Source organism: Camelus ferus, chromosome X (genome assembly GCF_009834535.1).
Source record: "Camelus ferus isolate YT-003-E chromosome X, BCGSAC_Cfer_1.0, whole genome shotgun sequence".
Classification (NCBI taxonomy): Eukaryota; Metazoa; Chordata; class Mammalia; order Artiodactyla; family Camelidae; genus Camelus; species Camelus ferus.
In genome coordinates, this window is record NC_045732.1 from 58,404,863 (window position 1) to 58,421,921 (window position 17,059).

Below are 17,059 nucleotides of genomic sequence, written 5' to 3' on the forward strand. Positions count from 1 at the left end.
AGAACTACACATACCACCAATAGTTTCAAGTCATTTAGACATCATTATTTTACTGAAGTTTTGAATATACTTTGAGAGGCACAAGAAATTATTATTCTTTAAATGTCACAGAACACAATCAATATAGTCTATAACAACAAATTCATAAGCAGAGATTTGTTTATTTTTGTTTTATTTCCTTTGGTTTAGGAGATGGATTGAAAAGATACTGCTATAAATTATGCAAAAAAGTGATCAGTCTATGTTTACCTCTAGGAGTCTTATAGTATCTGATCTTACATTTAAGTCTTTAATCTAGTTTGAGTTTATTTTTATATGGTTTTAGAAAGTGTCTTATTAAATTCTTTTACATTTAGCTGTCCAGTCCACCACTTATTGAAGAGAGTGTCTTTTCTCCATTGTATATGTGGTATATCTTTCCAACTGTTTGTGTCCTCTTCAATTTATTTCATCAGTGTCTTAAAGTTTTTCAACTACAGGTATTATACCTCTTTAGGTAGGTTTATTCCCTATGTCTTCATTTCTCTTGACTCTGTATTATTATCTTCATATTAGGAAAAAAAAACTTTTCATATTGTGTATCCATTACCATATCTTTTCTAACTATAGTTATTTGTAATACTTTTATCTTTTAACATTTGTATCAGGATTGAAAGTGATTTAACAACCACTGTTACAGTATTACAGTATTCTATTTTTGTCTCTATGTTTACCTTTACCAGCGAGTTTTATACTTTCATATGCTTTTGTATTGCTGTTTAGCTTATTTTCATTTCAACTTGGACAGCTCCCATTAGGATTCCTTGTAAAGTAGATCTTAATGAAAATGAGCACATTCAGCTTTTGTCTGTCTGGGAAAATCTTTATCTCTCTTTCATGTTTGAAGAATATTTTGGCCAAGAATAGTATTCGTGGTTGATAGTCTTTTTCTCTAAGTATTTTGACTATAACATCTCACTCCCTTCTGGCCTACAAGATTTCTGCTGAAAAGTCCACTGATAGTTTTATGGGGAATCCCTTGTATGTAACAACTCATTTTTCTCTCATTGCTTTCAAAATGATCTCTTTGACCAGACTTTTGACAATTTAATTATAATGTGTCTCAGTGTGGATTTTTAGGGTTCATCTTAGTTGAGATCCATTGGTCCTCATTGATCTGGACGCTCACTTCTCTCCCTGGATTTGGGAGTTTTTCAGCCATTATTTCTTTGAATAAGCTTTCTGCCCCGTTCTCTTTGTCTTCTCTTTTTGTGTGACGTGTTTAATGGTCCACTTGATGGTGTCCCATTGTCTTTTAAGCTTTCTTCACTCTGCACTCTTCTTGTTTTGTTCTTGCTGCTCTTTTGCATGGATAATTTCAATACTTTATAATGACTTGTCTTTGACTTTTTTAATCCTTTCATATTCTTTATCTAATCTACTGTTGAAATTATTTAGGAAATTTTTTTTTTTAGTTTAGTTCATGTATTCTTCAGCTTCATGATTTCTCTTCAATACTTTCTAATGTATCTTATCTCTTTGTTGAAATTTTCACTTTGTCCATGCATTGTTCTCCTAACTTTGTTGAGCATCTTTCTGATAGCTATTTTGAATTCTCTGTAATCAAATCACATACCTTTGATTCATTAAGGTTGTTTTCTGAAGAATTTTTATTTTGTTCCTTGGTTTGGGACATAATTTCCTGTGTCTTCATTTTTCTTCACTTATTGTATTATCTTCATATTAGAAAAAAAGAAACTATCTCTCCCAGTCTTCAAAGACTCACCTCATACAGAAGACCTTCATAAATTAGCCCAATCAGAGATTTGGGGTGGGGGGTCCTCTCTAACTTTTCAGGTCCACCCCACTTCATTTGTTCTTAGTAGATCCCAGGAATCCAGAATGTGCCAGGTCCTTTTAGAAAAGTGAGACTAAAACTCACAGAAATATTGGGTCATCAGATCTTCTGCCCAACTCTTTCTCTCTCTAGAGAGAAGATAGGAGAAGGGTGGGTTTTTGTTTATTTGTTTGTTTGTTTAATCTACTCGCTCTGTACTAAGTTAGAAGGAAGTGCTAACATGACCATTTTTTCAAACTGCCATCTTTGTTCTCACTGACTGATAGGAGGCTAGAATGCGTTGGCTCCCAGTCTCATAGTGCTGTGAGACCGGCAAAGTGGAAGCCAATCCTTTGAGCAGTCCCTGAAAAAGTCAGGGCATTAGATGTGTAGGCCAGCTCTTTTCCTCCCCAGGGAGAAGCTGGGGCTTTTTGTCTACTTGTTTTATGCTGAGCCATGAGGAGTGGCTATAATAACTATAAGTCCAAACTTCCATCTTTATTCTCATTGGTCCTTAGGTAGCTACAGCTTTTTAAGTCCTGTCAGTACTCCAAGGCAGACAAGAGAGAAGTCAGTCCTTTGGGTAGTCTCCAGGAAAGCTGAGGTACAAGATGTGTGGTCTATCTCTTTCCCTCCTAAGGGAGAGGATGGCTAGGTTTTACTTCTTTGTGCTGATCCGAAGGGAACAACAGTCAGTCCAAACTTCTCAAAATCCTTTTGTGTCTTTCTTTCAATCAACAGATATCGAGAAATCTCCATTTGATCATTTATCTGTTTCATTAATAAAAAGAAACTTTGATCAACTTTTGCCTTTTTCTCTCTTCCTAAGCATAGGACATAAGATGCCCTTTTCTCCTTATACTTTTCTCATCACTTTTTAATTTGGTTGTTTTGCTCGGCATTGATTGATTAACTCCAAGCAGAATACTACCAATGTCATCTACACCTGCCTTATTGTGTCTGTTAAAAGTAGGCTGGCTTAATATACAAAGTTCAACAATACAACTCAAAGTAAATTTAAGTATTATCTAATATCCATTTACAAGTCCATTTATGACTTTCTCTTGTCACTTCACTTTTGTATGACTCTATTGAGTGTTAGTCCATTAGCAAGTTCTGCCAAAGGGAATCTTGAATAAAGGCATTTAGTGAGTTCACAAGTAGTTACGATTATTGATTTGTGACAACCAAATATATATAGCCACTGTTTTTACTTAGTAGGTGCTAAGGAATTATATAAAAAATGTAACTTTACAGTGAAAATCAGCTAATAAACATTTTACCTTACAGAATCTGTTAATCTAGTGAATCTACATAATTTGAATATCTGTTCAACATGCTTATGTGCTCTAAGATTACTATTGATTCTTCCTAATGGATAAGAATAAGCACATTATTGCATATTTCACAATTTCTAGATTCCTTTTTATAAATGATAAAAATTAAATTTGAATGTCTTAATTTTGAAATATATAATCTGAAACTTACACATTCATTTTGAAATTTTAGCCAAAGATTGTACTGTGTACACTGAAGGAATACAGAGACTATGGAACATTGTTTATCAATGCCAGCAGCATGAGGAATTTCAGAGTATTTGTGTCTGAGTAAGTCTTTATTAAACTGATTCATTTCCATGGCTTATCTCAGTATCTGGGAAGGTATGGTCCACAATACTTTGAATTTAAGTTTAAGGTTTCAAGTCAAAATAAATCTGCCATCTATAAGTCAGAATCAATACAAGCTCTAGGGACAAACAAACCTTGGTCTTATCTAGACCAATGGTGAGGTCCCTGTCAAGAAGTTTAAGCAGAAGCTAGATGAATTTGAGGTATTTTGTAGTCATTTTCTTGTACTGAGAGTGAAATAGCACCATAAATTAAGATTCTGTAAATCACAGAAGCAATGAGCATAGGGATCAATCAACAGTGGATTTCCTGTGAGATATATCAGAGGTTAGTTTTAAGCTAGTCAACCAGTTTGGGTGAAGGTTTAGGAGCAAATCATTATTTAGCCTGCATTGTCAAAGGCAACATTATTATTTAGCAACAATCAGAAATAAGTGAATATTAAGGATAGTTTAAATTTTAAAATCAATAAGGAAAGAATAACATTTTGCATCAACAGTGTACATTAGAAAAAGAGATCTTTCTTCTTCCTTTGTCTTTGAAATTTCAACACTGTTATTTTTCAATGTATGTATAAAGTCCTTAATTAATGTATATCATCAAATTAAATTATTTCAACAGCAAGCACCTGTCCCTACCTTACACTGTCTTTCAGTTGTTTTACAATGTGAAAGTTATAAAACACTGAAAAATAATGCAATGAATATTATCCACATAATGCAAATTAGTTACATCCAGTAGAATATTTGATCACTGACCCATTTTGCATTTCTTTGTAAATTTATTTGAGTATTCATTATCCTCCTGTTTACATGTATTCTGATTTCTTCTGTAAATCAGTTGTAATATCTTACTAGTTCCCTCATTATTAGTGAGTTAAATAACATATTTGTCACATACTCTTTTTATGAGATTCAAAATTTTGTTTTTCTCTAAAAACTCCTTTAATACTTTTGGAGATTATTCACTGTGATGCCAATGGATTTAATTGACAGTCAGGTAAACTGTGTTACTGAAGAAATATATCTCACTGGTGGCTTAAGCACAGGTATATACTTTCCTGGCTACCAGAAATATATCCCAAATAGCAACAGAATTATAAAATTGCTCACTCTGTGTTGCTCTAGTTATCTTTTATCTATCTAGTTATTCTCTCTACTAATTTCACATTTTTATTTTGGTTTATTTACAGTTGATAAGTTATTCCTAATTGGTGACCTGCAATGACTGGGAATTCAGCTTTATGGTATAAATATCTGGTGATCTCTGTAAATATTAATAATTATAGAGATTTGTACTCTTTTGGGTGGGAGACAGCAGATAATCTGTGTTGTTATCTTCTATTTGTTGGTATATTTTTAGTTGAAATCACTTAACAATTGTGTGCCCACTGGGAAGGAAACAGCTCTTTTATATCCAGACCCAAATTTCTGTGTTTATTTTATTTTGTTTCTCTTAACCTAAAACTAAGATTGTGGAAATGATGTTAGAAGGTATCTGAGTTTTACATATATTTATAGGTCTGTAATTTAGAAAGAACTTTACTTGTAATAGTGTGATTATGTGACTTTTTCTAATCTTTACTCTAATAAACTTGATTATACAATCTCTTAAATTAAGGAAATTCTGTTCTGTTTTACAGAGAAAAATAAATGCTTACATAAAACAAACTTTGTAAAATCCCCCTCAAAGGAACATTTAAAGTCTAATACTTTAAATATGTTACACTTCGATAACAGCAGCAACAAAAAAACAACAGATTTTTATGGAATCTAATTCAGAAATATTTTAATAATCCAAGTTCATATAATTAAAGGAAATCATTGGTAATCAAGGCTAGTTTGATAACATTGTTTTAGCATTATGTATAATACAAGCATTCATTTTAAGCTACTTTTCCCCCTGAACTAATACAGGTTTATTAATGAAGAAATATAAATTTACCACAAAATAATGTTTAACATCATGAAATGTAAATCATTTCTGAGTTATCTTTCATGAGAACTAATAAGTGAGTTAATAAACACCATGCGACATAAGATTAACATGGAAAAATCAATTAAATTTCATATTAACTGCAAATAATTGGAAATTAGAACTTAAAATTTAATGTATTCTATTAACAATTGCTCCCCCTAAATGAAATACATAGGAAGATATTTGGATAAAATATGTACAGTATCCATACATTAAATTTACAAAATTCTGATGAAAAAATTCAAAGAATACCTAAATTAATAGACATAGAATGCTCATTATTGAAATATTCAACATAGTAAAGATGTCAATTATCTCCTTATCTCCAAATAATCTATATATGTAATATCAATCCTATCATCACAGCTAGCTATTTTCTTGTAGTCACAGACAAGTTTATTCTATTTACAAAAGCTGTAAAATAGCTGACACAATCTTAAAAATGAAGAATTACTCTTTTCAATGTTAAGACATACTGTAGTAATCAAGATAATATGCTACTAGTGGAGGGACAGACATATAAATCAGTGGAACAAATAGAGAATCCAGAAATAAACTCACACAAATATGTTTAACTGATTTTTTAAAACAAAGTTGGAGAAACAATTCAACAGAGGATGAAGAGTCTTTTCAATAAATATTTCTAGAACAACTGGATATCTAGGGGCAAGAGGAAAAGAACCTGGAACTAAACTTCACACCTTATACAGAAGTTAACCAAAAAAATGGATCTCAGACTAAACTTTAAAACGTATATCTATAAAACACTTAAGAAATAAACAAGTTAAAATAAAATCTTGGTGATCCAGGGCTATGTAGATTTCTTAGCCTTGAAATTAAAAAAAAACATGTTAAGTAAATATAAAATTGATAAATGGTACCTCATCAAAACTAAAAAAAAATTACTCTACAAAAAAACCTTGTGAAGAGGATAAAAAGTCAAGGTACTGACTGAGAGAATATAGTTTAAAACCACACATCTTGTAAAGGACTAGTATCTAGAGTATATAACTCAAAACTCAACAGTAGACTTTGACTTCTGGAATGGTGACTTCAGGGGCTCTGTGGACCCACTTCCAAATGAAACAACTATAACTTGTTAAAATTATTAAAATAAACATTTACATTATCTGGGAATTTTCCTAAGAGAATACAGCAAATGAAGAAGCACATATTCAAGAAAAATCTACTAAATTTTAGTAATAACAGTGAGAGCATGTGGTGCTTCAGCCATGACTAACTCTCTCTCCTGCCCTCAACCCTAGCTCAGCATGATGTAAGCACTGCTCCATGTGGAGCAGCCAAAACCACACAGCACCCTCACCCCTCAGCTCCTGGTCAAGGGATATGATCTCTCACATGAAGGGGAAATCCACCAGTATTTCACATCCACTTCACCTCTCAGTTCCAAAAACTAAATTTCTTGCAAATATGGCTGAGGCTGGGGGTTCCCTTTCTTCAATCAGGCCCCACTCATAGGGTAGAAGCTCTACCCTACCAGGCGTAGGTCAAGACTTATATGTCCCTCAGGGCTCTCACTTAAGCTTGATATAGGTTAAATGATCCATGTCAGGAAAGCACACTGAGAAGGCTAGAGGTTACCAGCTTCTACATGTGTCCTGCTCATAAAGTATGGGAAGGCATCTTTCCTCCATGAGGCCTGCCAGGGAAAACCTTTTTAATTGCCTACCCTAAACTCTAGAGTCATGGTGCATAGACTTTACTCAGGGGGAAAGGTTTTCCATAAGAATACAGGGCTCCAAAGCACTCTCCAAAGAAACTGAATTTATTATTTTTAATTGAAGTATAGTTGATATATAATATTATATGAGTTGCATGTGTACAACACAGTGATTCACAATTTTTTAAAGGTTATACTTCATTTACAGTTATAAAATATTGGCTATATTCCCTGTGTTGTATAACATATCTTTTTAGCTCATTTATTTTATACATAATAGTTTTTACCTCTTAATCCTCTACTCCTATCTTGTCCTGCCCCTCTTTGTTCTCCCCACTGGTAACCACTAGTTTTTTTTCTGTATCTGTAAGTCTCTTTCTTTTTTGTTTTGTTTACTACTTAACCACATAAAAGAACAAAATTTTGCCATTTCCACAACATGAATGGACCTGGAGGGTATTATGCTACATGAAATAAGTCAGTCAGATAAAGACAAACTGTATATCATCCATATGTGGAATCTAAAAAATAAAACAAACTAGAATATAACAAAAAAAGGAACTGAATTTATTTTTAAAACAGTGTGAGAACAATCAAGCCTAAGGGTGCCCTTGAAAATGATGATTTTAGTGGTAAACAACTAAAAGAAAACTGATAGCTCTGTGGAAGCAACATGCAAAATCATAGGCCAGTTAGTTCACCAGAGAGAACCAAAGATATAGAAATCTGAGTATAGATCTCCTGGAGTCATAATAAACATTAAAGACTGGCCTCAAAAACTAAATATGCAGAGGGATCTGTACGTAATTGGCACCAACTACAGATCAATTTATGACAAAGGGCAGATTTGAAAACAGTAGAGAAATTAGCTGGTTTTCAGTTGAGCCTACCACCTGAGAATGATTCCAAACATGTATGATAAATTGGAAAGATCAGGGAAAAAGCCAGTAAAATAGAGCACTGCTAAAACCACTGTCATCTAAGAGGCTGCACCCTCTGAATAGAGGCATTAGAATATTCACATTGTGGTAGAAATAGACTTCACTCAAGTAGTGGAGCCCAGTCACTTAACCAATAAACAAGCAAACAACAACAAAAGTAAGCCCCAGTGGGGGAGGGGAATCAGTACCTAGAGTTGCTTCAATATATTGAAGTACATTGAATATATTACCTGAAATATCCATTTTTCAACCAAATTCAGGCACATGTAAAGAAACAGTAAAGTGGGACCCATACATAGGAAAAAAGTAGACAACAAAAATTGCCTGTAAGAGGATCCAGATGTAAGATTTAACAGACAAATACTTCTAAGCCACTATGAATCTTTTCAAAGAACTAAACAAAACCATAATTAAGGAAGGAACAAAAAGGATTATGATTAATTTCTCATCAAATATACAGTATCAATAAGTATATGAAGATTATAAAAAAAAATGGAAACCCTAGGATTTAAAAATAGAATAACTGAAACAAAAAAATCCACAAAAGAGGCTCAATGATATATTTGAACTGACAAAAAGAATAAGTGAACTTACTACAGATTAACAGAGGTTATCCTATTTAAAAGAGAGAAAAGAGAGTGCAGAAGGATAAACCGAACCTTAGAGGAATGCAGGACAACATTAAGTACAATAGTAATATGCATAATGGGGAGACAGGTGCAGAAAAAAAAATCTAAAGTTAGTGGTTGAAAATTTCCCACATTTGATAAAAAATATTAATCTACACATCCTAGAAGTTCAATGAAATCCAAATAAGGCATACATACAGAAAGATCCACATCAAGAAGCATCATGGTGAAAAAAGTAAAAGAAAAAGATCAATTTGAAAAAAGCAAAATAGAAACTAATCTTCATTTACAAGGGACTACTAATAAGATTAACATCTGAGTCCTCATCAGAAACAATGGAGGGCAGAGGAAATGGGACGCTACAGTCAATATGATAAAGGAAAATACTGTATACCCCAAGTTTTATACCCAGCAAAATTATCTTTGAAAAATAAAGGCATAATAAAGACATACTCACATAAACAAAAACTTGAGAGAATGTTTTCTATTAGATTCATATTAAAATAAATAAAATTTCATGATGACAATAAATGATGCCAGAAAGTAACTTGAATCTACAGTAACAAATAAAACAAAGAAAAGGAAAGATCATTAGTAAAATAGTTATGTAATAAAATACAGCATAAATAGAAGAGTATAAATGCATGTTTGTTCTCTTAGCTGATTTAAAAAGTGACTGTATAAAACAATATTTACACAATTTTCTTATTGGGCCTAAACATATAGAAACATAATATATTTGACAATAATAGCACAGAAGAGGCAGGTGGGAGCAGGACTATATTGGAATAAAGAAATTACATCAGATGTTAACTCAAATCCACAGGAAGAAATAAAGGAAATCAGAAATGATGAATAACAAAGATAATATTTTTAAAAGCTATAAATATACTTATTTCCCATTTCTTCTCTCAGCTTCCTTAAAAGACATGATATTATATAAAGTAATTAAAATTAGTAATTATAACAATAAAGTGTTGGTTACTAACATATATAGGTATACTATGTGAGGAATATGGCTCCTAGCCAATAAATTTGCCAGCCCAGCCAAAGGGAATTAAAAAGGCTTTCCCTGGCAGGCCTCCTGGAGGAAAGATGCCTTCCCAACACCAGACTTGGTGCATAGTCAGTCCCTTACAGTCTCTAAAGGAAATTGCAGTCAAAGATTCATGCACCACTTGCTGGTCCTGATCTCATGCATATTTGCATTCCGAGTGCACACACCTTCATACCTAGGTTTCTTTATCTGACACCTTCAGCTGAAGTCCTCTTCAGGTGTCTATGCCAAAGCCTCATTATGGTGGGAAGAAGGAGGAATCTTGAAGATACTTTTTTCCCACTTTGACATGGTGCTCAGTACTTTTCCACTCCTAGCCCTTTCCCTTCACCCTACCCCCAACCACAGGGGGTTGTTCAGGACTTCCTCAAAAGTGAGATGGTTCTCACTTCTGTGCTGATTCACCTGGCCTTGGACTGGTGCACTGTCTCATGGGCAAAAATAGAGCAGGGGAGGAGTTTGTGCTTTCTCTGGTGTTGATTCCTGCTTATACTGTTACAGTAAGTGATCAAGCTTTCACTGTCACATTTGTTTTGGCTTGTTGCTTTATCTGGCTACTCTCATAGTTTAGTGCTCTAAACAACTCACGTAGTTTAGTGCTCTCCCCCAGCTCCGTTGAGCACCTAACAAATTGGTGCAGTGATCAGGGTAGTCAATGAAGCATAATGCCCATCTGGGAGAGAAAAAGCTTGAAGATTCTGCAGGGAACATTTAGGAGATGCCAGCAGTCTGTGGAACATTCTATTGGAGTGCTAGATTGTTTGCAAGAGTCTGAGGGTCCTATGGAGCATTTTACCAATGAGTCTTGGGAATTGATAGCAGAAACCATATATCACTTCTGTAGCATGCCAGTGAACTGTTCATATAAGCTTTTCAGTTCTAAGGGGGTTATTTGGCCCTTCTCTTTAACCCCCAACTCCTGAACTGAGCTCACATAGTGGGTCAGATTAGCGATACAACAGAGTTCAGAAAATGCTAAGGAAGCAGTTTTGCAGTCACTGCTTGTAGTTATCTGACAATGGCTGAGAAAACCTATCACAAGGAGCTCTTTCTGACCAACATCACCAAAGCTTCCTTTGAGCCAGCCAACAAGATGGTTAAGGAACCCTCACCATGGGAAGTACATGGCCTGTGGCATGTTGTAGAGAGGAACATGATTCCAAAAGACATCAGTGTGGCCATCATCACCATCAAGACCAAGCTCCTCATCCAGGTTGTGGATTGGTGCCCAACTGGATTTAAGGTATCAACTACTAGCCCCGCCCCCAACCGTCCTCCCTGGGAGAGACCTGGCCAAGGTGCAGCAGGCCATGTGCATGCTAAGCAACACCACTGCCATCACCAAGGCTTGGGCCCACCTGTACCATAAGTTGTATCTTATGTACATAAAGTGAACTTTTGTGGACTGGTACACAGGCGAAGGCATGGGAGAAGGGGAGTTCTCCAAGGGCTGGGAGGACCTGGCAGCTCTGGAGAAAGATTACAAAGAGGTGAGTGTGGATTCCATGGATGGCAAGGCTGAGTAAGGGGAAGAATACTGAATGGGACAGTGAGGCTGGCAGGTATTCCTCTCCTCCACTGTCTCCTGCCAGCCCTCAGTATGGCTGGTTTCAATCTGTTTACAATTAAAGTTTCTGTATTAAAAAAAAAAATCTATGTACACCTCTGCTAGCTTTTCCCCACAAGCCTTTATAGGAATTGTTACTGTAGGGCCATTATAAAAGGGCATTGGAAGACTATATCTACCTGTCTCAGGGGCTCTAGCTAATCACTTGGCCATTTGATTGGATCACTGACAAGAGCCTTGATCTGACATATAAATTAAGCCACCATGTAGGGAAAATACATTTGGATAAAAATCGATTCTGCTACTAAAGTTTTCTGTTACTCATATCGATGCTCACCAAGAGGTCCCTACACTGAAAAGGGGGCATATAATCAATAAACAGGCCATGCCTGTCAATTAAATATGGAGACTAAATTGTCCTCTTTCCCAAAGCAAGCAAATTGTACAACTGATTGCTTCCTTGAAAAGATGGCCCATGGTAATTCAGACACCATCCTAAACTGGTCCTACATGTATAGACTGCCACTGTCCTCAAAAAGTCCTGGAACAACGTGGAAAAGCTGTCTTATCTGCTAGATTTAAGCCAAGGCTAAACACATCACATAGGGACAGATTCCTAAGTCAACAAGCTAGGTGGTTGGCAGGTGGTTTCATATTGGTCCTCTTGTCCCATCCAGAGGGTCCCTCTGGTTCTGACTGAAGTTGACACTTTTTCTAGGTTTGGCCTAGCCAAACCCATATTTTCCACTGACTCAGGCCAAAAAATCCAGGCCCTACAAGACCACATTTTTCCTCTTAAGGTTTCTTGAGCACACTGCACTTGGTAATGGCCTTGGATTTGCAGCCCAGGCTACACATCAGTGAGCCCAGTTATGGGGCATATGATGGACTTTCCATGTTCCATATCACCTCCAAAGCCACAGGGGTGATTGAGCATTTTAATGGACAATTCAAGGACAGGCTTAAGGGGCTGATGGGAGGGGACAAGACAACCTCAGGCTGGACTACAAATCTCACGTGTGCAATCTGAGGTCTCAATACAGTAATTTCCTGAAAGAGCACTTTTCATTTGTGTTATCTGTTTGATCAGATAGTCTGTATTCTTCCTATAATTGTATATCCTTCTTTTACAGTTGCTGACACCTCAGTCTCTGTGGAGAGTCTGCAAGGGCCTTTCATTGCCTTTGACCCCCTGTTGAAAACTCAGATGGGAAATTAAGATGGCTGTTAAGCAGTAAAGGGTAAGAGATTATATAAATTCATTTTTAAACGTTTAAAAATTTAGGATTTATGCTAATTGTTGAACATGACATATTTATATAAAAATGTCTTTCTGTAAAAATCATTTTATCCTTGTTGCATACAACCCTTCCAGACAAAGAGATTCGACAAAAATAGGAGATGCTTTAAAAAATGTAGTTTTAACTACTATATGGGACACATTGATAATAATAACAACAACAGAAAACATAAAATGCGGCACCTACAGAGGTGTGGGGAAGGGTAGAGGATATAAATAATCTTTGTTTTTTCAGAAATTCTCTTAAAAGATGATTTTTTCCTTTTGGATAAACCCCCCCCAGTACCATTTTCCAAGCTGCTGTGCGTGCTTTGGCTTCAGACAGCTGAGCCAATGATTACACCTGATGGTGCTAACTATGAGAAGCAGAAAAAGGCCCCAGCTCCTGCACTTTCCACTCAAAACACCTCCACATGTCATCTACAGTCGTGAGGCCAACAAACTGATGTAATAGATAAACAAAACTGTTTGGAGCTGACTGTCTCAATCAATTTTTCTGAAACCAAGGACTATGCTGAATTATTTGGAATGAACTGGAAAGCTCAGAGCAGAAGGCCAGGATGGGAGGCCACACTGAGAACCCTGTTAATCTACTCCCTGATTAATTCATATCCTGTTTGGAGTGCTCTAACATTGCAAACCCTTTGTTTCTAGGTAGAGAGACCACGCGCGCTCTCTAGGATTGTACTTCTTATATGACACCGCCTCAGACCTGGAATGTATTCATCACAGCTTCAGTTTACTGGTTAAAGTTGTGGTACACCTAAATTGATGCCTTGGGCCAGGTTAAAAAAAATCATACAAAAACTTAAAGAGGAAGCCTCCTGATTCTCTAAAATAGAGCTTAATGGCTGATGGGACATCTTTTTCTGGCTTCAACTGTCAGGACTCATGATTACGTTCAGTCTTTCAGACAGTACTGCTTATCTGATTAAGAGTGATCTTAATCATAGCCCTGGTCTATTATTGCTTCAGACTAATTACCTAGTTTTTGTCACAGCCTCTCAAAGTCCAACCCATTGGGGTCTGTGGTGGGGTAGTCTGTTTCTTGCTCAAGTCCTAAAAAATCAAGTGGTAGAGTTGAGGAGTCTGGCTTCTAACCAAAAACGTTTGGGTAATTTTTCAGACTCAATGACAGGCAACTACAAAGGCTTTACCTGACAGGACTTGTTGGGGAGAATGGCTCTCCCTACATCAGACATGGTGCACAACAGTGCAGTATAGTCTTTAAAGGGAGTTGTCGCCAAGGACTCAGGCACTTCTGGCCATTTACTCTCTTATGCATATTCAGACTCCTAACTCTTCATTCCTTGGTGTCTTTGTCTGAGGCTTTTGGCCAAGGTCCTTTTCAGTTACTTCTGCTGAAGCCCCCTTATGAGGAGAGGAGGAGGAAATCTTGAAGATACTTTTTCCCATTCTGACTCAGTACTTAGTATTTTTTCACTGCTAGCTTTTCCATTACACTGTCCCCCTGACCCCAGTGTTCATAAAAGTGCTGGAGCCTTTTGTTTGGGCTCCTTTAGCAGTGAAACAACCCCCATGTTTGTGCTGATCAACCTGGTACTCAACTGGTATGCTGCTTCATGGGGAAAAATGAAACAGGGGAGTTGGTGCTTTCTTCAGTTTTAGACTCTTGCTTATACCATTGCAGTGATCAAAGGCTTCACTGTTACTTTCATTTTGGCTCACTGCTGCTTTAATCAGCTACTATGGAAACTCAGCTTTCTTTCTCAGATCCACTGAGCTCCTGACACTACATGTAGCAATATTAGCACAAAAAGGATAAAGGTGATAAATTTATACAGGAGTGATGTTTCTATCCTTAACTAGAATTACGTTGTTCTAACTCTGAAGTAGATGCTGGTAAATGAAGACGTATATGTACACCCTGGTGCAACTACTAAAAAAAGTTAGTTTAAAAATAGTGAAATAATTATTAAAATTATTAAAATACTAGGAAATATTGGCTTAATGCAAATAAAAACATTAAAGGAGAATGGGAGAAAAAAAATGAGACATAGAAAAAAGTTATATGGCAGAGATACTTCCAAAAATACCAGTATTAAGTGTGAATAGATCAAGTGATTCAATCAAAAGGCAGAGATGGCCATATTGGATATAAAGCAAGTCACAATAATATGCTTTCTATAAAAGATAAAGTTTAGATTCAATAATAAAAATTTAAAATAAAAGGAAGGAAAAAGATATCAGACAAATGAGAAAATTAAAAAGCTGGAATGGCTATACTACTATCGGACAAAATATATTTCAAATCAAAATAGTTTTAGAGATGAAGATACATATTTTACAATGATAAAAGTGTTAATCTATCAAAATAGCAATTATAACATATATACACCTAAGAAGTATGTCCCAAAATACATGAAGCAAGACTGATAGAATTGGAAAGAGTAATACACAATTCAATAATAGTGGCAGACTACAATATGTGACATGCATTAACGGGCATAACCAGCCTACAAGTAGTAGATTAACAAGGAAATCAAATATTCAAACAACAGTATACGCCAGCTAGACCTAAGAGACATTTATTTATTGAACACTCTATGCAATAACAAAATGCATATTCTTCTCATTCACACATGGAGCATGATCTTCCATTTATAGCATTAGAGACATAGACAGTATGTTTCTCAGCCATAAGGGGTTAAATTAGATACCAGTAACAGAAAGAAATTTGGGAACTTCATAAATATGTAGAAATTAAACAATACAGTCTTCAATAATCAATGAGGGAAGGAAACATCTAAAGGGAGATCAGAAGCTGCACAGAGATGAATGAGAAAAAAGAAACCACAATACACTGAATCTTATGAGATACAGGTATAGTAGTGCTTCACGGGAAATTTACCACTGCAAAACTCTATATTAAAGAAAAAGAAATATCTCAAATTATAATCTGAGCTTTTACCTTAAGCAACCACACATAGAAGAACAAATTAAAAAATCAAGCAGAAAGAAAGAAAGATTAGTATGAACCTTAATGAAATAAAGAATAGAGAAACAATACTAACTCAACAAAATTGGCAAACTTTTGCTAGGCTGACTACACACAAAAAAAGAAGATACCAGTTACCAACCACAATTGACTGATTCAGTCAAAATCAGAAATGAAAGAGGATCATTACTACTCAACTTAAATAAAAAGTATTATAAGGAAGTACTGTAAACTATTATATGCCAACAAGTTAGATAATTTAGTTGAAATGAATAAATTTCCAGAAAGATGCAAACTATTGAAACTGACTAAAGAGGAAATAGAAAATCTGAATGGACCTAGAACATGTAAAGACAATAAGTCAGTAATCAAAACAACAACAACAACAACAACAACAACAACAAAACTACCCCAAAATAAACCCCGGCATAGATTGCCTTTCTGGTGAATGGTACTAAAACATTTAAAGAAAAATTAATAGTAATTCTCCATAAACTCTTATAGAAATGAAAAGGAGAGAACACTTTCCAGCTCATTTTGTGAGATCAGTATTACTCTGATTCTAAAACCAAACCAAAGTCATAAATAGAAATCTATAAGACTAATATCTCTTATGAATATTGACACAAATATTCTCAAAAAATACAAAATAATCAAATCTCACAATATAAAAAAATTTACACATTACGAGTAAATGGAACATACCCAACAAAAGCAAAGTTGGTTTGACATCCTACAATCAATTAATGAAATACACCATATCAAATTATTAAGGAACAAAATAATAGCAACACATGATTATCTCAATAGATGCAGAAAGTATATATAACAAAATCCAACACATTTTCACGATAAAATAACTCAAAAAGTAGGAATAGAAGGAAATTTTATCAACCATATAAAGAGCATGTATGAAAAGTCCACAGCTAACATCGTACTTAGTATGTTAAACATGGAATGCTCCCCCAATAAGACAAAAAACAAGACAAGTATTTTCAGTGCTACTATGTCTATTCAACATTGCACTGGATGTTCTAGCCAGGGCAATGTGGCAAGGAAAAGAAATAAAAGTCACCCAGATTGGGAGGAAGTAAAGTTATTTGCATTTGAAGATCATATGATCTGGGATATAGAAATTCCTAAGAAATGCATGTAAAAACTATTGAAACTAATAAAGTAGTTCAGTAAGCTTGCAGAACACATGAGCAATATACAGAAATCAATTGTATTTTTGTACAATGGTAATGAAAATCTGAAAATTAAATTAAGAACATGTCTGTTTAAAATAGTACCAAACATTAAAACACTTTGAAATACACTTTACAAAAAATGTACAACTTGAAAGAAGATCTAAATAAATGGAAAGGCATTCCATGTTCATGGATCCAGAAACTTAATGTTAAGGTAGCAATATTCACCTAATTGAACTATAGATTAAACATAATCTCTATGAAAGTCTCAGCTGGATTTTTTTAGAAATCGACAACTGATTCTAACAATCCTA

General features: G+C 35.0%; 1 protein-coding gene across 1 annotated transcript; it reads left to right on the forward strand.

Annotated features, from left to right (window-relative positions):
* Positions 1-10,747: 10,747 nt before the first annotated feature.
* On the forward strand, positions 10,748-11,270 carry LOC102513561 (tubulin alpha chain). Its single transcript, XM_032474687.1, is given in 4 exon segments — positions 10,748-10,830; positions 10,832-10,878; positions 10,881-10,978; positions 10,980-11,270. Coding segments are annotated over 4 exon segments (519 nt in total).
* Positions 11,271-17,059: the final 5,789 nt, after the last annotated feature.